The sequence below is a fragment of the Gobio gobio genome (genome assembly GCF_949357685.1).
Source record: "Gobio gobio genome assembly, chromosome: 7".
NCBI classification, from domain to species: Eukaryota; Metazoa; Chordata; class Actinopteri; order Cypriniformes; family Gobionidae; genus Gobio; species Gobio gobio.
This window is the reverse complement of record NC_137103.1, coordinates 12,279,366-12,301,706: the sequence shown is the minus strand read 5'-3', so window position 1 is coordinate 12,301,706 and position 22,341 is coordinate 12,279,366. Positions and strand designations below refer to the sequence as shown.

General features: G+C 37.6%; 2 protein-coding genes across 5 annotated transcripts in view; one reads left to right on the top strand and one right to left on the bottom strand.

Moving 5' to 3' along the window:
* The window catches only part of mettl8 (methyltransferase 8, methylcytidine), a 33,265-nt gene extending 23,646 nt beyond the window's left edge, over nucleotides 1-9,619 (bottom strand). The window contains exons 1-5 of one of the 3 annotated variants that reach the window (XM_079822053.1): nucleotides 9,499-9,611; nucleotides 8,828-8,960; nucleotides 4,536-4,627; nucleotides 4,174-4,427; nucleotides 672-721 (exon numbers count right to left, since the gene is read on the bottom strand). In XM_079822053.1, coding sequence (XP_079678179.1) covers nucleotides 672-721; nucleotides 4,174-4,427; nucleotides 4,536-4,627; nucleotides 8,828-8,946 — 515 coding nt within the window. In that variant the 5' untranslated portion in view covers nucleotides 8,947-8,960; nucleotides 9,499-9,611. Of the gene's footprint in view, nucleotides 1-671; nucleotides 722-4,173; nucleotides 4,428-4,535; nucleotides 4,628-8,827; nucleotides 8,961-9,272 lie in introns of all 3 variants that reach the window. The other 2 variants (XM_079822054.1, XM_079822055.1) reach the window with 2 other exon arrangements.
* On the top strand, nucleotides 9,081-22,041 carry dcaf17 (ddb1 and cul4 associated factor 17). Of its 2 annotated transcripts, none has more exons than XR_013816913.1 (14): nucleotides 9,081-9,747; nucleotides 9,819-9,922; nucleotides 10,012-10,102; nucleotides 10,186-10,322; nucleotides 10,492-10,570; nucleotides 13,222-13,311; nucleotides 13,598-13,705; nucleotides 13,801-13,900; nucleotides 17,125-17,267; nucleotides 18,994-19,103; nucleotides 19,298-19,385; nucleotides 19,574-19,654; nucleotides 21,052-21,539; nucleotides 21,619-22,041. XR_013816913.1 is itself a non-coding variant. In XM_079822052.1 (14 exons), the coding sequence occupies exons 1-14, from the start codon at nucleotides 9,583-9,585 to the stop codon at nucleotides 21,736-21,738; spliced, it is 1,572 nt and encodes a 523-aa protein (XP_079678178.1). In that variant the 5' UTR covers nucleotides 9,083-9,582; the 3' UTR covers nucleotides 21,739-22,039. The 2 variants fall into 2 exon arrangements, 1 of the variants encoding a protein (XP_079678178.1); XM_079822052.1 differs by having other exon boundaries at nucleotides 9,083-9,747; nucleotides 21,384-21,539; nucleotides 21,619-22,039.
* The last annotated feature ends 300 nt before the right edge of the window (nucleotides 22,042-22,341 follow it).

Below are 22,341 nucleotides of genomic sequence, written 5' to 3'. Positions count from 1 at the left end.
GGGTTTATTTTGCCAATGATTGACCTGAACTTTATTGACTGAACATTATACCACTTATTACATCGATACTTGCAAAAAAAATTGACATCAAATATGGATTTGAGATTAAATAATTAATTACATGTTCACAAGAATGTGAAAAACAACTTATACTACTCAAGACAACTTATAATACTCGAGATATACTGTAGTTCCTCACACGAAGCTTCATTCAGTATGTATTGTATGACTTTAGAAGCATGAGATCTACACTAATGTTTAAATGTTTGGGTCAGTGAGATTTAATTAAAATAATGTATTAAATTGACCAAAAGTGACAAACATTTATAATGTTACAAAAGATTTCTATTTCAAATAATGTGGTTCTTTGGTCGTTTCTATTCATTGAATAATCAAAAAAAAAAATTATCTTCGGTTTTCACCAAAAATTATTAAACCTTTATTTCACAATATTGCAGGTTTTACTATATTTTTAATCAAATAAATGCAGCCTTGGTGAACATAAAAGACTTCTTTCTAAAACATTTTTAACAACATTTTACTGACCCCAAACTTTTAAATGGTAGTGTATTTCATGTTGCTTTTTGTCCTTTGCTATAACAATTGAGAGACAAACTTACATCATTTCTCCCAGTAATAAAAATGAGAAACAGTAAAGCTGACGCTCTTACCTGATGGTGCTGATGATGGGAAACACACTGTTACCTGCCCCACAGCCCACCTGCAGAAACACACAAGTCAAAATCACTGCAAAACAAGCTACACTACAGCTTAAAGGCCTGTTCACACCAACAGCGATAACTATAATGATCAATGTCCAGTTTTGTCATCTGCCACTTTAAATGCTCCACTTTAAAACAGGATGGATCCTGATTGGCTGTCAATGTTGTTATCATTCATCAGCTGGACAAAAAAGTGCTGAAAGTGATTCCAACAATACTGTTTCTCTGTGCCCTGCGCGGGACTGTTAATCCCGCACCCACAAACATTCTGCTTTAGGGCTATGCAAAAAGTTCAGAATAACAAAGATAAAACACTGCATTTCATTAAACTGAGCAGAAGATAAAGTAAATGACTGCACTAAACCCTAATTCTCAAAATAATTCATTGCTTTGAGTAGAGCCAACTTAAATTAAACAAATCAGTTCAATCAAATTCACTTTTATGAGTATTTAGAACTTTCTTAGTCTTTTGAGTTCACAAAACGGACACATTTTGAGTAATCTGAATTGTTTCATTGTTTTGAGCTTTATGAACGTGTTTCTTTTCATTTAGACTAACTTAAATTGAATTGAAACTGGGCTCGGATTTATATTTCCCAGGATGCTTTGCCATGACACTCAAAAGAGAGAGTAAATGCTAAAATTACGTGTTATATATATATATATTTTTTTTTTTTGTGTGTGTGTAAGATTAATGTTAAGTGGGAGATTTAGTAGTGTGTAATGTTGAGCTATGCTAATTTAGAAGAGTTTCTATTATGGGCCGTTTTTTGGAGGGTTACCATCATGGTGACGAGTGGAGCATGAGCTTAGTTTGAGAACAGGTCCTAAGGCCGTGTGTCCACCAAAGCATTTTTTCACGCGGCTGGCTGGCGTATTCAATTGTTTTCAATGGGAGCGCCGCATTTTTTGAACGCCATGAGCGTAACGAGGCGCTGAGTGAGTATTTCACGCTCAAGTGCTGAGCGCTCTAGCCTGGTCCTACCAGACTCTCGTACATTTCAGTTGTACAGAGAGTCTGGCCACTCTCCATTGACAAGCGTTCACTTCCTTGAAGGCGTTACTCTGTTGAAGTTTAAAACTATTGGATCTGCCCAGAGCCACTCTGGATCTGCCATAACCAATCGCTAACGTTTGGTCGTGACGTATGTCGCCTCTGTTTCTCCCATGGAAGTCCGTAAAAGTAAATGTGCAGATTGTGCATCCATCTCAGTGATAAAACCTACAACTTGTGCATTCAAATTGTGATTTATTCACAGTGGAGGGGAGAGTTTTGTGATCGGGATTTGTGATGTGCTGCTCATGTGGTCCATAACATGATTGCAGTAAATAAAATATCATATGCTTGGTATGATAAGAATAAATGCTGCCGTAAATAACGTCCCAATTCAAATGTTTACGCGCTTTTCTTCCTTTTATTTTTTGAGCGGTGATGAAATATATATTGCTCTTGAAAATACTTCCCAGCATTTAAAGAAATACAAGTCTAGAAATGCATCCAAATTACAGCGAAGCACAAACCTAAGACTATACCGCAGTCCCAGATGGAGTACTGAAGAAAAATTAAAATTGAGCGGAAGTAGGCAGGAGGGCGGAGCCAGGCTATGAGTGCTCAGCGTTTTTTACAGGTCGAAGTTGAAGAATGTTGAGCTTTGAGTAAAACGCAGCGCTCATCACTGTCAATTTTCACCCAGCCGTCCAATCACAGTGGAGGAAGGGCGGGACAAATACAACACCGACCAACCGCCACATTCATCAACGTCAACAGATGACAACAAGCAGTATAATAGCCGAACAAAATCATTTAAAACAAGAGCCAGAGCAAATACTTTACATTATATCAGCATTTTTATATAGAATCAATACAGAAACAAACTATCTGTGAAATGAGATACTAGTAACATTTCCGCGGATATTCCGTATCATAACAAGCAAAGAGTCTCAACTGAAAAAAACACTGCACTGCCAAAACGCTCTCAAGCGCCCACGGCAAAGCGTTTTCAGCAGAGCTAAAAACACTTTGGTGGACACGCGGCCTAACCCTAACCTTTCCATATTGCCGTACTCTTTCAGCAATTGCTATGCTAATGCTATCAAAGCATTGTGTTACCAATTAGCAAGTTAGCATTTACTGATTTAGCTTGTTAAAGCTAGCCACGGTTCCACTACTAAAAATATTTAAAGGTACAGTGGCATCTAGCGGCGAGGTTGTGAATTGCAATAACACACCACTCACTCCTCCCTTTCGAAGCACAGAGAAGCTACACTCTAAAAAATGCTGGGTTAAAAATAACCCAAGTTCGGTTGTAAATGGACTAACCCAGCAATTGGGTTGTTTTAGCCCAGCGGTTGGGTTAAATGTTTGCTTAAAACAACCCAATTGCTGGGTTAGTCCATTTACAACCGAACTTGGGTTATTTTTAACCCAGCATTTTTTAGAGTGTACGGTGGCCGACACAGGACAAAGATGTCGTCGTCTGCTGAGACAGCAGGAAATAGCTAGCGCTCTCTTTAGAGCAGTTTGTCCATTTAGGGCTACTGTAGAAACATGGCGGTGCAAAATGGTGTCTTCACTGTAAGGGGACCCGCGGTGTGTGTAGATAGAAACGGCTCATTCTAAGGTAATAAAAACATAACGGTTCATTATGTAAGGTCTTTATACACCACTGAAAACAGAGTTATGTATATTTTATTGCATTTCTGTCAATAGATCCTCCTAAATATTACACACGGCACTTTTAAGTCGAGATTACATGATCATTTTAAGTATGAATTAGCTTACTCAAACATTTCAAGTTAAGAGCTATTAAAATGTACAGAATAAAACTCTGCAAGTTCTGCTTAAACTTAAAATATTTGATGTTATTGATTACCTACATTTTTTCTGGTTTACAGTGTGTTAAAACAAATAAAATAATCACAACTAGTGGAGCCTAAAAACATATTTAAACGTATGAGTCACAAAACACACAGAACTATATATTTATGATTATCATTATCGCTCTTGGTGTGAACAGGCCTTAAGAAGCCAATCCTAAATTAACACATCAGAAATGATTTATTTAGCAATAAAGAAATTGTTTTTGCAAGACTGAATGGAGGTCAGTAACTACTCTAGTATCCTAAAAGCAGCATGTTCACCACTGAAAACATTGTTATGTATATTATATTGCATTTCTGTCAATAGATCCTCCTAAATATTACACACGGCACTTTTAAGTTGAGATTACATGATCATTTTAAGTATGAATTAGCTTACTCAAACATTTCAAGTTAAGAGCTATTAAAATGTACAGAATAAAACTCCTGCTTAAACGTTTAATTTTTTTTTATCATTATCGCTCTTTCTGTGAACAAGCCTTAAAAAGCCAATCCTAAATTAACACATTAGAAACGATTATTTAGCAATAAAGAAATTGTTTTTGCCAGACTGAATGGAGGTCAGTAACACCTCTAGTATCCTAAAAGCAGCATGTTGTCCAGGGAATGTGTCTGCATCACTGGTTAATGTGCTGGAACCGCAGGGCTGCTGCTTTTCTCTGTTCCCAGAACACGAGTCCAGCTTTGGGATATCCATCCCTGCAGAGTCTGGAGGGAGAAGCTCTGGGAATTCAGCGAAGAGCCAATTCCGGTTTCTGAAGAACTTGCTCTGGTGCGTCTCATAAAATCGGTCCCAATATTTATGAGCTTCTCTGTCATATTTTGCTGATGAAAGCAACAAGGAATCAAAACTAGAAAAACAAGCTGGCCACCACTAATGGGTTTAAGATGCTTTAAGATGCATCATCAGGATGTTGGGTTTTGAATACTTACGTTGCTCTTCTACAGGAATCTTCTCTTTGGAGTTCTCCTCTGCTTTCTGCCGGGCGTTCTCTCTCTCCTCTTCAGTCCACTGCACATGATCCCTGAGGCACAGCACACATTTCTCCTAACTGATCCAACGCTTCTGTTTCAGAGCTTGCAAATATGATTCAAATTTCATTAAGCATTAAGCATCTGCTGGGCAATAAGAATCATTTTAATGTGGGATTATTTTCTAAAAAGAAAAGTCAAGCCAAATCCCCTTTATATATACAGTATATAGGCTAATACTTTATACATAATACAGATCGTTTCAAAGCAGCTATACTGTGATAAACAGGAAAATAACAGGATCAATGAAGCAAACTTTATTAAAGATGAGACCAATTCAAATTGTGCTGTAAAAGCAGCTCTACAGAAAACAATAATGTCATTATTCAGCTCAAGTTCAGTTCAATAACTGTAAAGCTCGTCAATGAGATCCATAAAAAGCTCTACAGAAGACAATGGCACTGTTTTTCAGCTCAATTCAGTTCAAGTTCTCATCCAGAAGTGTTCAATCAATAATATTACTATTGAATATTAAGTGTCTTTTTCCTTAGCCACAAATAAATCAATCTGTACTATTAATGTTATCATCAAATAAATGAAAGCTTGAATTATGTGTTGAAGTTCTTAATTTGTGGTACATTTGTGATTTACGCAACCCAAGGAGGAGGGTTTCCCCAGCCACTTCGGTTCCTCTTAAGGTTTCTTCCTCAAACACTTGCACATCCTAAGAAGTTTATCGGTTTTCAGGTTGATTTATGTATTTATGTGCCAGTGTAAGCATTGGCTTGCTCACTGGGGAGCTGCTTCTTTTTTTTTATTTTTTATTTTTTATCTTTATTTATTTTTTACATTTCTATAAAGCTTTGATGGAGCAATGTGTATTGTAAAAATAACAATATAAATAATAAATGTAGTTCAAACGGAGATTAATATGTAGGCCTGTCACGATAACAAATTTTGCTGGACGATAAAAAAAAAAGCAATGGACACTCAGACTGCAGCGGATGATTGTGTTTTAGGTAGTGTTGGGAATCGATTAAAAAAATTAACTAATTAATCGCATTTTTTTCTGTAATTAATCACGATTAATACGTTTTTAATGTTTTGATATTGTAATAATTTCAGTTACTCTCCAAATTAATGTAGAAACAATTTATTGACAGCATATTTTAAATGTGTTGTATTGTAATGTTTTTATGAATGAAGGCCAGTATCACTGATGTCTCTATAAAAACATTAGTGACGTTACATTACAGTATTACTGAAAGCTACCAATTTCAACATTTATTAGGCTTGAAAAAAAACAACTTTTAATTTAAGTGAACTTAAAACAATCTTTACATAAACCCAAAATAACAAATGTTATATTTACCTGTGGCCTTCCCTGTTAGACATATACAGAAATGTAATAGTTATCAAACACCTTTCTTAACTGCATAAATAATAAATGAAATATAGATGAATCCTCATTAAAGCTACAATTTTCTCTGTTCCCGTTGTTCTTTGATGGACATTAATTACAGACATCATCATCAGTGCTGCTGTCACTTTAAGACCAGCCGCTGACGAACATGATGCGGATCTGACGCGCTGTCCCGCGCATCTCATTTCCTCACAACTCTTTAAGTACATTTAAGACGTTATTTAACTAATTTAAGACTCCTAATATGAGAATACTCAAAATTCTCTGTGTTGTTGTTATTGTTTGTTCATGAGCAAAAGAGAACTCGATGTGAGCAGGAGACTGACGCGAGTCTGTCTGTGTGTCTAGTGTGTGTGTGTGTGTGTGTGTGTGTGTGTGTGTGTGTGTGTGTGTGTGTGTGTGTCAGAGTGTCCCTTGATTAGCTGACATGAGACGCAGCCACACAGACAGGACACACACACACACACACACACACACACACACACACAGACAGGACATTGACATACAGCGCGTTCTCTTGTGTCTTGTCGCACTTAGAAGCATTTACATTAGGGATGTGACGGTGAGGAAATTTTCCCACCGGTTAATTGATGTGTGACAACACCGGTAATACCGGTATCACCGGCGGAGGCTTTTAAATCACTAATTCTATCTAACCGAAAGTAACATGCACTCGACCGCTCTGAACTGAAAACGCGCCGGTGCGCACACACCGTGAATGACAGCTCGTCTGTAAATGCGCACTCTGTTCGGCTATGGGTGCGTCTCAATCAGTTCCCTAGTTCAGTAGTCAGGGCACTGATCAAGCATTGATCAGTCTATGATTGAGATGCACGCCATGAATGAATAACAGTTCGTCCCCTTGTTTATAATCGACGCGCCCGCACGAGCGCGAGGGTGCGCGCGGCAAAAATAAATGTGCGCAGTCAGCGTAGCGCGGAGGCTCGCACTGCGGAGCCAGGCGAAAGTAAACAATGCGCGCTCTGCGCGGCCGTGCATATTTTACTTTCGGTTTTGAATTAGCGCCAATTCGGCTGCGGGTTGCTTGAATTGTGGGTTCATTAGCCTATTATTTTTAATGAAAAACACAAAAACAAAACAAATGACAAACTCCCTTAAATAGGCGCTTTTACGTTTCGCTTTGAAACCAAATCTTCCGCGATCATCTCAGTCAGCTCCTCACTCTTAAATCTGATGAATGACTCCTGCCGCTGCCGAGACTCACGGTCGGATCCTGCTTTATTAAGCAGACACGTTCAGTTTTTATTTGTATTGTCTATTCTCTAACTGAACTAAATTATTTTATTACTATAAAAAAATCAAAAAGACGGTGGGCGGTGCCACGGTGGGCAAGTGATGTAACCGGTGTTGAGTCTGGACACCGGTAACACCGACTATCGTAGCAAGCCTAATTTACATGTATAAGAGCGTGATCTTATAATGTAACGCTCGGCAAAAATGGATATATAAACGGACGCTGGAAATTATCGCGGCTGGAAAAATTATCGAGCTCCTTTTTTTTTTTAATCATGCGATTAATTGATTTATTGACTATTGCGACAGGCCTATTAATATGCATCTACATTTGAACGGTCTACAATTATTTTAAAGTTTATTTTTACCAAGCAATTGATATGACAAGCCTTCATTTATTTTTAATATAGTCTTTTAACACATTTTCAACACCATGATTTTACAGTAAAATTAATTTATATGAATGTATAAAGAATGATGTGCATTCTAGATTCTGCAATGTATTGTTTCTTTTTCTTCACTTTTTTTTGCTGTCCACTTAAATAGTCCAGTGGTATGAAAAGTGTATTTTTAGAGTAAATATATGCCATGCAGTTTCTAAATGAATATGAGGTTATATATACACTTTAAAGTCTTTAAAGTTGTGATTAGTCTTTTCTTCCCTATTTTGACATATCTGAGTGAAACAGCTCCTCAAACAAACAAAAAAAAGTAGGGCAGGGTTTGATTTTGTTTATGTGGAATGACTGGATGGTTGTGGTTTGCTATTGCTGTGATCTCATGTGAATGACACATGATTTGTCATTTAAACTCAAAATGGAAGTTTTTTTGGCTTTTAATATGAATATTCTTACTGTAATCTATAAGCTAGTGTGCTCCAAAACGTTTGGAACTTTTGACTTTCAGAGTAAATATATCCCATGCCGTTTCTAAATGAATGTCAGAAATCTAGCATGTACATAAAAAAAAAAATTACAATTAGAAAAAAAGTTTAAAGTGTCACATCATAAATAATTCTAAAATGCTGATTTATCATCAATGTTGGAACGGGTTGTGCTGCTGAATATTTTTTTATAACCTGTGATACTTTTTCAGGATTCTTTGATGAATAAAAGAACAGCATTTATTTAAAATATAAATATTTTGCAACAAAATACACTATCGTTCAAAAGTTGGGGTCAACCGTTTTTGTTTCCGTTCCTTTTTTTTTTTTAAAGAAACAGGATGTGTTAAGTTGATAAAAAGTGATAGTAAATATTTAAATTGTTAGAAAAGATTTGTATTTTGAAAAAAATAAATGCTGTTTTTTCATCAATGAATCCTGAAATCCCAAAAAATATTCAGCAGCACAACTGTTCCCAACATTGATAATCCTCATATCAGAATGATTTCTGAAGAATCATGTGACACTGAAGACTGGAGTAATGATGTTGAACATTCAGCTTTGATCACAGGAATAAATTCTATTTTAAAGTATATTAAAACAGAAACACATTATTTTAAATTTTAATAATATTTCACAATATTAGTCCCCCCCCACAAGACTCAAGCATTATTCAGTTTCAGAAGACTGTACCACATGTTATGCTGAAAGATGTCACCGGGGTCGGTGAGGATTCTTCCTCCTAGCGGGGCAGGGGGTCTTCCTCCACTGTACAGCCTCACAGCACGGACGGCCAGCTTCACAAACCTCATTTCTCCACACTCATCTGAGAACAGCAATGAATGATTACTATCCAAATACACTGTTTCTACTACTATTTATACTGATGTGAAGCATTGAACTACACATCCCAGCGAGCAACAGCGACGAGGCGCCTTCGGATGACGTACACCCGGAAGTTTTTGTAAACATAACATGTGAGCAGTGTGTAGGTTGATTACAATTTCAAGCAACCAAAAAAATTACACTAGAAGCGGACAACTGTAAGATTTTACGCGAATGTAATCTATCATTTTGCCACGTTTTGGAAGTGCATGCTATGAGGATTTTTGTAAGCAATTGAAATGTTAGCGGTTACCTGTTAGCCCAATGTCTCGTGAAAATACACCTTTAACTTTAATAATAGCAAAAACAACAAACGCATTTGCGTATATTTGACTATTTAAGTCACAGGGAGCAGATTTTCTTCGGTATATTAGCTAACGTTAACTATTGTAGTTTTGGATATAACATTTGAGCAACGCTACTATGATTCCAGAGTCTGCGTATAAAAAGACAGAGAGTTGATTATATCCAGCACTCACTTAAATCCCATTTCTGAAGAATAATCCGCTTAGTTTTGTGGTATTCAGTGCGTTTTACATGAATGGTGTGAAGTGCCGTTCCCTATGTGCGCGCTCCCGTCTCCATGTGCGCAGCGCCCCCCTGCGTGCACCCGCACTAGTAAGAACAGCTGTGCAGTTCTGACTTCAAGATCCAGTGGATCCTGCTCCAATGACTTTGGCAGATTACTGGGAGCAAATCTTAAGATCCTGAGAAACATCATTCTGCAAGTAAGTATTGCTGTGTTTAATACAGTTTTTTATTATTTAGTTTGGTGTTAATTTATGTCATGGCTTTATAGGATGACACAGAATTCGTAAAGGTTTGGAGCAAGACTTCCAAGTCCCTCATCGCTTATGAAAGTGGCCGGATATACTTTGATAATTACAGGTGTTGCTACAGCAGGTAAACGATCTGATTTTAGGAAAATTATGTTTTTTCCGAAAATATGACATCTGTTAATAATATGGTTTAAAAATTATGACAACTCACAGCCTGTTGCCTGAGCCAGAACAGCTGTATGAGCTCCACAAAACTCCCAAAACCGAGAAGATTGAAGACGCATTATTGTGCCAGTGTCCTCTAGTAAGTTTGATCTGCTGCACGTCATTCATTTGCATGTATGGTAACTCTCTACGTAATTGATTTTTGTGTGTGTTTGTTTGCAGGAAGATGTTCTACCAAATGCTTCAGAGCAGAAGTCGTGTCTGCTGGCTCTCACAGCTCATAACTGGTTATATCGGCTCTCAGCGGACACAGGAAAAATGCTCCAGCGGGTCTACCTCTCCTCTCGTTTCAAATTCAGGTGATCGCTCATCTTCCCTGAGGTGCTAAAGAAAAGATAGTGCTAATCATTTTTGGTAATAATAACAAGCTCGATTTTGTTTCATGTACCAATACAATGTGTGGCAAAAGCAGCTCATTAGCGTAACATCTGAAATGTTTTTGTTGTACTAATATGAGTTTGTTAACAGATCTTTAGGTTGGGACTGCCCACAGGAGACATTTTATGTCAAATCCATTCAGAGCAAACAGACGGCTCTGGAACGACAGGTCAGACTTTACTGAGACTCATATCTGTGTTGTGTTTATTTCATATGCAGTTGGGTCACTCTCTTAAAGGGACAGTTCACCCAAAAATGAAAATTAGCCCATGATTTACTCTCCCTTAAGTCATCCTAGCCTAGGTGTATATGACATTCTTCCTTCAGACGAATACAATCTGAGTTAGATTTCTTGCGAATCGCCTTCCGTATTCAACTTTCGGAAAAAGTGTAAAGCCTCTCGCAGTTCGAAATGCTTACGCTTTGTCTGACAAGCGTAACTGGTGTGTAATGTCGTCAGACGTGGCGTAAGCATTTTGAACTGCGAGAGGCTTTACACTTTTTCCGTAAGTTGAATACGGAAGACAATCTGGAGGAAGCTAGATAATTTACTTTATAAAGTTTTTAAAGAACTATCCCTTTAATTCAATTGAATGTTTTTCAATTCAGATGTGCTTTATTGGCATGACAATTGTTGCAACGTATTGCCAAAGCATTCCTAATTTTTACAGTAAACTAAAACAGATTATTGTAGAATTCTATGAACAATTTAGAATTCCGTCTTCTGTGTTTGTGAGTGTGTGTGTGTGTGTGTGTGTGTGTGGGAACTTCACTGATTGGTTGACTCCTCACTCTTTTTGGAGAAGGCTCAGTCTGCGTACCACAGTACAAGCCACGCCCCTGCAAATTACGCCTACAATAACAAGTTACGCCTCCCGCGAAGAAACAAACGCAGATGTCATTGACTAACACAATCTTTTGAAGTACAGTTATTTATTAAATGTTTGTAAGACGAGCTTATATTGCCTTTGAATCTTAAAGGGATAGTTCACCCAAAAATGAAAATTAGCCCATGATTTACTCACCCTCAAGTCGTCCTAGGTGTATGTGACTTTCTTCTTTCAGACGAATACAATCTGAGTTATATTAAAAATGTCCTGATTCTTCCAAGTTTTATAATGGCAGTGACTGTTGTCTCGTTTATGAAGTCCATAAAAGTGCATCTATCCATCATATAACTGCTCCACGCGGCTCCGGGGGGTTAATAAAGGCCTTCAGAAGCGAAGTGGCGCATTTGTGTAAAAAAAATATCCATATTTAAAACTTTATAGATTAAAATAACTAGCTTCTGAGTAACCCCCGATGCGATGTACAGGAGCATCGCAAGCTTTGACGCAGTGTTTGCTTTTGCTCAATACGCATGCACCAAGGGTTCAAGGGTGAAGGGTTATTCTTTCCCCATAAGTCGACTTGCGTACCGCTGACCACCGGAAGTTAGTTATTTTAGTCTATAAAGTTTTAAATATGGATATATTTTTTTTACACAAACGTTCCCCTTCACTTCAGAAGGCCTTTATTAACCGTCCGGAGCCATGTGGAGCAGTTATATGATGGACAGATGCACTTTTATGATGGACAGATGCACTTTTATGATGGACAGATGCACTTTTATGGACTTCAAAAATGACACAACCATTCACTGCCATTATAAAGCTGGGAAGAGTCAGGACATTTGTTAATATAACTCAGATTTTATTCGTCTGAAAGAAGAAAGTTATATACACCTCGGATGACTTGAGGGTGAGTAAATCATGGGCTAATTTTTATTTTTGAGTGAACTATCCCTTTAAGTATGAAATAACAGCTAGTAGTAAAACATAAAATATTAAATAAATTATACTACCAAATTAATACAGACGCTTTACTGTAGAGTTTCTTAATTAAAATACTTTAAAGGTGCTGTATGTGATTTTTTTTTTTGGACTGTACTGAAGCATAAAAATACTATAGTGTGTTTCAGATATTTAGGAAACATGTTAAGTTCACATACCTGTTTTTCTGAAAAACACTGCTACAGCCAGTTATTCTACTTTGAAATGAGCGCGCCGTCACGTGTCAGAATGTCTGTTTTTGATTTCGTCTGTGATCCCGCCCACTGCCAGTTTACCCAATAGTATTACAACCCTCCTTCATTGTAGGGGGCATAACTTGAGGTAGGGGGCGTAATTAGTTGGGGTGTGGTTTGTAGTACTGCGGGACACAGTCGGACACCCATGGCTTTTTGTGATAGGTATGCATGTTGCTGCTAGGAAGATACAATGGCTGCGTCCGAAATCGTGTACTCTTTTGAGTAGGTACTTATTTTAAACAGGAATTACTTCACGACCACTAAAAAAGTATGTTCTATATAGTATCTATGTAATCTGGACTTACTACATCCTCCATGTTGTCATTATTATGTGATCAACCAGTGTCATTCATAAATCTTCTCTTTCTCCTTCTATTTTGTCAGATACTGTTTTTCGCCTACTATAGTAGTAGGGAAGTATATGATTTCGGATGCAGCCAATCTCTTTTTAACTTAATAAATATTGAAGTTGAAATTTCTGAAGTCAGGGCAAATTATTTTCTAGTCAGGATGTGCTACCAACACTATATTTGCATGGGTAGTGTAAGGGTTTGGAGCCAAACAATATTCAAGTTTACTTTGTTTTTCAGTTGTTTCAGTCCAATATGTCAATTTTTTTTTCCTTTGAGCTGAATTTTGTGAAAGAGTGTGTTGGCTGTTGTTAGTGTTTGTATCTTCAGGAATGAAGGGACTTTTTTTTCAATGGTTATTTCATGTTTCTCTCTCTCTCTCTCGCTCTCTGTCTCTCTCAGGCTGGTGTTGATAATAACATCCTAATGCAAGTGGCTGTGTTTCAAGTATTTCCACTGGAGCTTGTTGGAATGCTGGAGATCAATAAAAAAGTAATATATGCATAAGTACATTCATATAGATCTATTTTAGTTGAAAGGGAATGTTATGCATTTTTATAATTTATCATATTTTTTTTTAAATGTATTTAAATTTAGCTCCACTTATATTATAATGTCACATATTTTAGTGAAACCTCAAATGTAATCAGTTTCAATAAATAGTATTTCTCTATGGTCTATTTCTATTATTTAAATATATTTAAATGGGCATTGTCCAATGAATGAATCCATATAAAAGTGTTATGTTATGTTATGTTTTATGTTATGTTATGTCCAGGTCTTTGGTAAGACGGCGGTGGATGTGCTGCTGTCACAGGGAGTCTTAGCTGTTTCTCACAGCTCAAGACATGTCAAACTTTACAGTTTTGAGTACATAGTTAATAAGGTAATGGAAACATTATTCTTTTTTGTGAATGTTTGTTTTATTGGCCCTGTTTGTGTTATCATCTTTCCATATGTGTTCTTTTCACTTGACTTCAGTTTAGAATTGAGAAATTGGCTCTGAGACAGCAGTGTAATGGTGGAGAGGGAATTGTGGGAGAATCTCCATGTGGTATTCCGGTCAATATTCACATTCATGGTGGGTGGATGATATTTTATACACAGTGAAATTAACCTAAAATAACTGCCTCAATGTGCTCCAAAAAGTCTTGAAGAAGTGTGTGGATAAAGTTTTATATGTTTATTCAGTATTTATTTCTTTAACAAAATGTATCAAACCTTAAATAGGTGATTTCTATTTATGCAAAATATTATTTATTATCTTTAGATTTTGAGGTGACATTCTTGACAGGATTTGTGAGATTCACACAAATTATTAAATTGTGACATTTAAAAACGCATAATCTATATAAGTGAATCTGTCAGTTAATTTCAGCTTTGGTTATACATTCAGGACCTCGTGCCTCATGTGTGATGGGATATTTTGTACCCATTATGTTGAGAACACTCAACTCACTCTGACAGTCCAGGGTCATCATAACATGAGCCTACAGACTCATTTTCTTACCACTGAGCTTATTATTATAAAGTACGTATTTATTCTATATGACAAAACTGAGACTGTTTAAAACATTACTTTAGGGCCTAGTTTCACAGACAGGGTTTAGATTAAGCCAGGATTAGGTATTGTTAAATTAGGACATTTGAGTAGCTTTTATAAACGTGCCTTAGAAAAAACATGACTTATGTGCATCTTGAGACAAAACAATGGCACTGACTTTATTTAAGATATGCTAGTGCAAGTCAGTTAAAACAGCACAAACATGCATTTTAGTTTGGGACTATCTTAAGTCTTGTATGGGAAACCAGGCATAGATCACCTTTATCTATGGAATATTTTATAGTAACAGGTCCTGTTACTTTCTTTGGCTTTTTGGTGAACAATCATGGCTGCTCTTCATTTTTCAAAACATCCAATGTTTTTCCTACTTTTTTTTATTAGTCACCTCTGTAATAACTATGCAATATTACTGAAAAAAGTTGCAGACAGTTGTAGAGCTGATGTGTGAAAGAGTTTACACATTCTGAGGAAATCAATTGAATGACTTGTGTACAAGTACAATGAAAAATATCCAGGCACTGTGTAGATGGTGTGACAAATAATAATTAATTATTTTCATGAGTTGACAATAGTGTTAATTTCGTTAAAGAAAACTATGACAAAAAATGTGACACCGACATCATTAAACACTAACTGTGACTATATAAACATTATTTTACATTAACGTCATTTACAATTATTGGATTTACTATTAGGAATGACCAGTTTTCATAATGTAGAAAGTATCTTAATTTGGGCTGTGCGATATTGAAGAAAAATGCGATATGCGATATCCTTGTTAAATAATGCGATATTCGATAAGTGATACGATATTGCTTTAAGTGTGTAAAATCTATTTCTTTCCCCAACTGATATCTTTCACTTAAAGGATAACGATTGTGTTTGCATGAATACTCATCAAGACAGCCATTTTGACACAACTGTGTGTGTTTTTGACAGTTCGAGTGTGTAACAAGACACGAAAAAATGAATAGCTTGTGCGCACGTTTTGGTGTGCGTGTCAGACAGCAGACAGCGTGAGACTGCAAGTTGTTTTTCGCAAGTTATTGCATTTAATAACTCTTTTTTTAATGTCAAGCAAGTCACATAAGTAACAGTCGTGTGCTCAGTCTATTCTCTGCTATATGCGTCAACCTAAAACATACACTTTTCACAATGTTGAAGTAGCCTATTAAAGTCATTCAGATATTGCGTGCCCTTGCGATATGCATATTGCGATATGTACATTTGCGATATTTCGATATATTGCGCAGCCCTAATCTTAATTAATATGATAATATTGTAAATCAGGAAACTAGTAGAGTAAATGAGTAAAATGAGCCATGCGTGAAAGTGCAATAACTCTTCTGAATCATGCCCAGTAATCGAGATTACAATTTTGAGCAAAATAATTGTGATTATCAGTTTAACTATTACACACCATGACTTGACTAGTTCATTGACTACATTGAATTTCCATGCTTTTAGTCAACTAAAACTTGACTAAACAAAAAAACAGGTTGACTAAATGATGAAACTAAAAGGGACATTTGAGACACACTGCAAAAAATGCTTTTCTTACTTAGTATTTTTGTCTTGTTTTCAGTCCAGATATCTAAAAAATCTTACATTAAGAAGCATTTACTAGACAAGCAAAAGTTTTTGTCTTGTTTTGGGGGAAAATAACTCAAAATTAAGGGAGTTTTTGCTTAAAATAAGCAAAATAATCTGCCAATGGGGTAAACAAAAATCTTAATTCAAACAGAAAACAAGATTATTTTGCTTACCCCATTGGCAGATTATTTTGCTTATTTTAAGCAAAAACTCCCTTAATTTTGAGTTATTTTCCCCCAAAACAAGACAAAAACTTTTGCTTGTCTAGTAAATGCTTCTTAATGTAAGATTTTTTAGATATCTGGACTGAAAACAAGACAAAAATACTAAGTAAGAAAAGCATTTTTTGCAGTGCAAGACTAAGAAATGCTATGCAGGTGTAGCATTCAGTCCATTATAGAACACTACAAATAATGCATGTCTGCCTATTATAAATAAAAATCCACTTTCAGATCGCAATCTGAAGTTATTACAAGCACTCGATGATGGTTTAAACTTGAGCGATTTGCTTTATCACGTCAAGCTCAGTGTAAAAGGGCCTTAAAGGAACACGCCAACTTTTTGGGACTTTAGCTTATTCACCATATCCCCCAGAGTTAGATTCTCATCTCTGTGTGTGCCATAACTCTGTCTGACGCACCCACTGCTAGCCTAGCTTAGCACAAAGACTGGAGGTAAACGGCTCCAGCTAGCCTACTGCTCAATAAGTGACAAAATAACACCAACATTTTCCTATTTACATGTTGTGATGTGTATAGTTACATCGTGTAATAAGACCGACGGAAAATGAAAAGTTGTGATATTCTTGATTATTGCGCAGGAATGAGAGTATAGTTCCAAGCCATATCGGTCTAGAAAATCACAACTTTTCATTTTCCAAATAGGTAGATGTTGGTGTTTTTTGTCACTTATTGAGCAGTAGGCTAGATGAAGCCGTTTACCTCCAGTCTTTGTGCTAAGCTAGGCTAGCGGTGGGTGCGTCAGACAGAGTTTTGGCACGCACGGAGATGAGAATGGTATGGACTTATGTAACTCTGGGGGATACGGTGAATAAGCTAAAATCCCAAAAAGACGACGTGTTCATTTAAGACTAAATTAAATAAATAGCTGACAAAATGAACACCAGTTGTCAATGCTTCTCTCTACAGAGTGTCCTCCCGTATTGTTCGAGATGTCATACTTTGAGAACGGGGTTCAGATCGGAGGTCATCCCTGGCACTTCATCTACACCCCCAACCACAAGAGACACAGAGGAACCCATCATATCTGCGCGATCACGGACGGAGCGCTGGTGATTACCTTGATTCATACACACATTCTTAGGAATATCAATCTTACGAAAAAGTCAATCCTGGACATGCAGTGAGAGTCAGTGTGCGTTACCTTTATTCTGCATTTAGGTTGAAATTATTATCTATTATGGTAGACATATTCAACTTTTAGGGCAAAACAAGATAAATAGTATTAGGTTTATCTCATACTTATATTACTCATAGAATTACACAGCAAATTAAAGTGGTACTTCACCGCTGGAAAGATGAATGTGTATTTAAATTGGGTCATTATGTAGTAGAAATGTGAAATTATTTTAGAAGTTGGTGCCTTCTAGACTGAGAATGAAAGACAACAACTCCCAGAATGCACTTGCTTCGCTGCCCGAGGCCACTCCCAAGCCACGCCTACCGGTTACATCACTTGCCCATCGCGGCACCGCCCCCACCGTCGTTTTGATTTGTATAGTAATAAAATAATTTAGTTCGGTTAGAGAACAGGCACTACAATTAAAAACTGAGCGTGTCTGCTCAATACAGCACGAGCCGAACGAGAGTCACAGCACAAACGCAGCAGGAGTCAGATCTCATTCATCAGAGAGCAAACAACGGACAGACAGACAAGATGATCGCGGAAGATTTGGTTTCAAAACGAAATGCGCCTTTTTAAGTGAGTTTGTCGTTGTACCGTTTTGTTGTTGTGTTTTTCATTAAAGGAACACTCCACCGTTTTTAGAAATAGGGCTTATTCAACATCTTTCCTACATTTAGATATGTGGGCAAATGCATTTTTGTTTCAGTGCATGCATTGTTTTAGTTTGGCAGGGTCGCCGTTAGCTTAGCATAATGAATGGAATCATATGTTGCCAGCTAGCATGTCCCGAGTAAAAGTGATCCCCAAAAAAAAAAAATCGGCATAGAGTGACATTTTCCACCACACTCACACCACCAGTTTGTGTTGGCTCTCATCCTCATGTCATCCGGCTGTTGAGCGATCGCAACCTCCTCCTCCTGTCGTCTATTTCCAAAGCATGCAGATAAATAGCCCGCTACTATTCACGCCGGTATGTTGACGGAAGTTGTGGGATTTCATGTGTTGCGTGATATCTCTGCGCCCAAATAGCAGTGCTTCGCCTGTGCTTCCCCATAATATAGTCCCAAGTCAATATCTGCCTAGGAAATCGCCTAGTCTTAATCTGCATCGCTATTTGTACTCGTTGTAAACACGCAGGCCACAAGAAGTAATTAGGTGGTTTTTTTGGATCACTTTTACTCGGGAAATGCTAGCTGGCAACATAGAATTGCATTCATTATGCTAAGCTAAGCTAGCGGCGACCCTGCCAAACTAAAACAATGCATGCACTGAGACAAAAATGCATTTGCCCACATATCTAAATGTAGGAAAGATGTTGAATAAGCCCTATTTCTAAAAACGGTGGAGTGTTCCTTTAAGAATAAAAGGCTAATGAACCCACAATTCAAGCAACCCGCCCCCGAATAGGCGCTCATTCTAAACCGAAACTAAAATGATCACGGCCGCCCGGCGTTCATTCATGGCTGCATTGTCATTCATTCACGGCCTCGCAGTCATTCACGGTGCGTGTCCAGTTTGCCGCTTTTTCAGTTCGGAAGCTTAACTTTCATAGGAATTCATTGAAAACACTCACTTTGCTCCGCACCGCTCCGTTATGGCTGAGTTGCATTTTCTTTGATATGTGTCTATATAATCCAATGATCTGTCTTCAGGCCAAGAACGGTGTCCAGGACATGAAATGTGACTCTCTGGAAGCAGACTGGATCTTTTTTCACCCAGATGATTCGGGCCGAGTTGTTCATGCAGGGCCCAGCGCAATAAAGTGAGCATAATTATCATATATGGCAAAAGAGAGACGAAGTTGCACATGGAATATTCTTATGTAACAGGAATCTTATTATAAACAGTGTCCTTGGACAATGATAAACAAGTGAATGAGGAACAATGGACCAATCGGAACAATGTGGATGAACGACTTTTCTCTATAATTGCTGTTTTTAATGTTCTCTTTTACAGTGTTCTGAAGATCATGGCTGAAACGGGATGTGACTGGAAGTATGAGATGGTCACGGACTTCTCCATCACCGCTGCTCGTGACAATAGTGTAATTGTTGTCTGTGGATTCAGTACCAGCTGTGGCAGCAACAGAATGTTATTGAAATTTTGATACTATAGTTTTTTCCCCCGTTTTTAAACTGCCAATCTTAGGATTTTGTCACCTTCAGACTCACTCGGCTGCATAGAAGGTTATTTTTTGGATGGTTTGTAAACGATGGATCTTTGTCCCCACAGGCACCTCAGGTGATGGTGACCTCTTCTGGTCGTACAGTGATAAGGAGATTCCAGTTGTTAGATGATGACCCTACACAAGAGGTACTTCAGACCACCAGCCCACACACACACTCTAAAATAAAGGTTCTACAATAGAGACGGTTCGTGCAGAATATAACTATTTTAGTCTAGTCTAGAGTTCCTGATTGAGAGATTTACATTAAGGTTCTTCAGATCAATTTATTGGTTTCTGTGTTGTTTTTTTACAGCACCACAACATATTTGGTTTTATAAAGAACTTCAGAATAAGGGTGCGTTCACACTTGTAGTTCGGTTCGTTTGGTCCAGACCAAAAAACAAAAACAAAACATATAGTCCTGGTCCGCTTAGTGTTCACACTGGCATTTTTAACAGCGAACCTAAAGTCACCGAACCAAAGGCATAGGGATACGGTCACAAGCTGATTGGTCGGCTTTTATGACGTATATTTCGCGACGGAGCTGCTTACCGAACATTCAAAACAATGCTGTGTGCTGATTAAACACCATCATTTTATGCGTGTACATATGGTTTTATTTTTACCAGCTGAGAACTCACAAAGAGCTCTCAAAATGTTCAAAACAGCAGCAGGATTTCCTCCGTCGTGTGCAGAAATGAAGATCTGCATATATTGATGAGGCACTTTACCTCCTCGTTGCTCCACGTTTGCCCTCTACTCATTTTCGATACACCGATCTTTCCGCGTCGTCAAATCAGCTGACTTGTAGCGTCGCATCTTGTGACATCACGTCCTGTTTTTGGTTCCTTTACATGTCTTTGGTCCGTGTTGCGTTGATATGTCAATCGAACCGCACCAGAGTTCGTTTGGAAGGGGACCGAGACCCATCTTTATAGCGGTCTCGGCCCACTTGTTTGGTGCGCACCAGGGTTCGGATGGCAGCGTTCACGTGTGTTCAAATGAACCGCACTAACCGAGCAATCACACCAGGGTTCGTTTTAATCCAACCAAACACGACAAGTGTGAACACACCCTAAGATAATTGTGGCACTCAAAAGGGATAGTTCACCAAAAGAGAACTTTTGTAGAATGTTCCCATCGCACTTTTCCACAAAATATTAATGACGATATGGTCTCATTTTTTGCACTTTGGCGTAATCAGCCTTGACATATCAGAGATTGTGACAGACAAGAACCAGTTGACATGATTGATGGCAAACCTGGTGAAATGAGTCTTCATGTGCCACGTTGGACATTGTATGGACTTCTTTGTGGTACTTTTCTATCCTTTTTGTAGCCCTTGACCACTGTATGACCACTCTTGTGTTCTATGGAAGAAAAAGTTACACTTTTTTATGCAAAATTCACTTTTATAAGGAGATTGGAGTTTATTTCCATAACTGTTTATTTCACACCAACATAATGAGTTGTTCCGCTGTAAACTGTACACACGGGAGTGTGGGCGGCGTCTTGATATTTACATTTACATTTATTCATTTAGCAGACGCCTTTATCCAAAGCGACTTACAACTGAGGACTACAGGAAGCGATCCATCATGAAGAGGCAAAATAACACCAACATTTTCCTATTTACATGTTGTGATGTGTATAGTTACATCGTGTACCAAGACCTACGGAAAATGAAAAGTTGTGATTTTCTAGGCCGATATGGCTAGGAACTATACTCTCATTCCTGCATAATGATCCAGGAACTTTGCTGCCGTCCCATGGGTGCAGCGGCGCAATGATATTACCCAGCGCCTGAAAATAGGCTAACTTCCGTCAACATAACCAACGTGCTTTGCCGTAACTTGGAGGTCTTATCTATTCTAGACTTTCACCATGGTGAAGTATGAAGATGAACTCGATCTGTTGGCTGTGATAGACATCACTCAAGCTGAAGATGAAGGACAAGCCCATCTCCGTCTACATGACAATAAGACAGGGATTTTATTGAAGAGAGTTCCTCTAAAAGAGCCATGGGATGTGGTATGACGTTTAAATGAATGTTTTAGATATCAATCATTCACTCCATTTGTCATAACCTAACCTCACTCTTGTTTTTCAGACCTACAGTCACGATGTAGACTTTGATAGAGACACGATTATCCATACTGTCCAGGAGAAAAATAACACCTTCTGCTGCTATGTTTATAAAATGAAGAGAAGACCTTCAGATGAACCATAAGCACATTTCATATTCCTGTATATGTTGATTACTAATGGACTGCAGTTAAAAAAAAAACACACACATTTGTATATCTGGTTCTGTATTATAATTGGTTTATTTTTCTATGTGAATTTTTGACAACTTATGAGCAGAAAACGTTTGTTTTTAAATAGATGGTTATTGCACACTGTCATTTGGACTGAAAAAAATGACTCCGCATTGGACAAACATTTATCTGCTGGTGGCAACGGAATTTTCTATTTAGTTATTTTATCAAAAAATGTACTCATAACTTTATAATTAAAGACCAATTTGTGACAGATACTCTCGTCATCATTGTGAAACCAGTGATGTTACATAACACTTTAATGTGGTTAAAGTTTAAGTTACAAAATTGTGTTACAAAATAAAGGAAATAACCCTCTGTGTGTCCCAAAACCTAGTGAGCTGCCTACCTAGACAGCATCTTGCAGTATCATCGTCATTATAGTTATGGATCATACTTAAGGCTACGTCTTTTTTTTGGATACCAGTGAGCTTCCCTAGACATTTTTGGGTATCACAGGCACAATCCGAAGCAGCATTTTGATGCAATTCATTTTGGCAATGCTGCCCAGATAG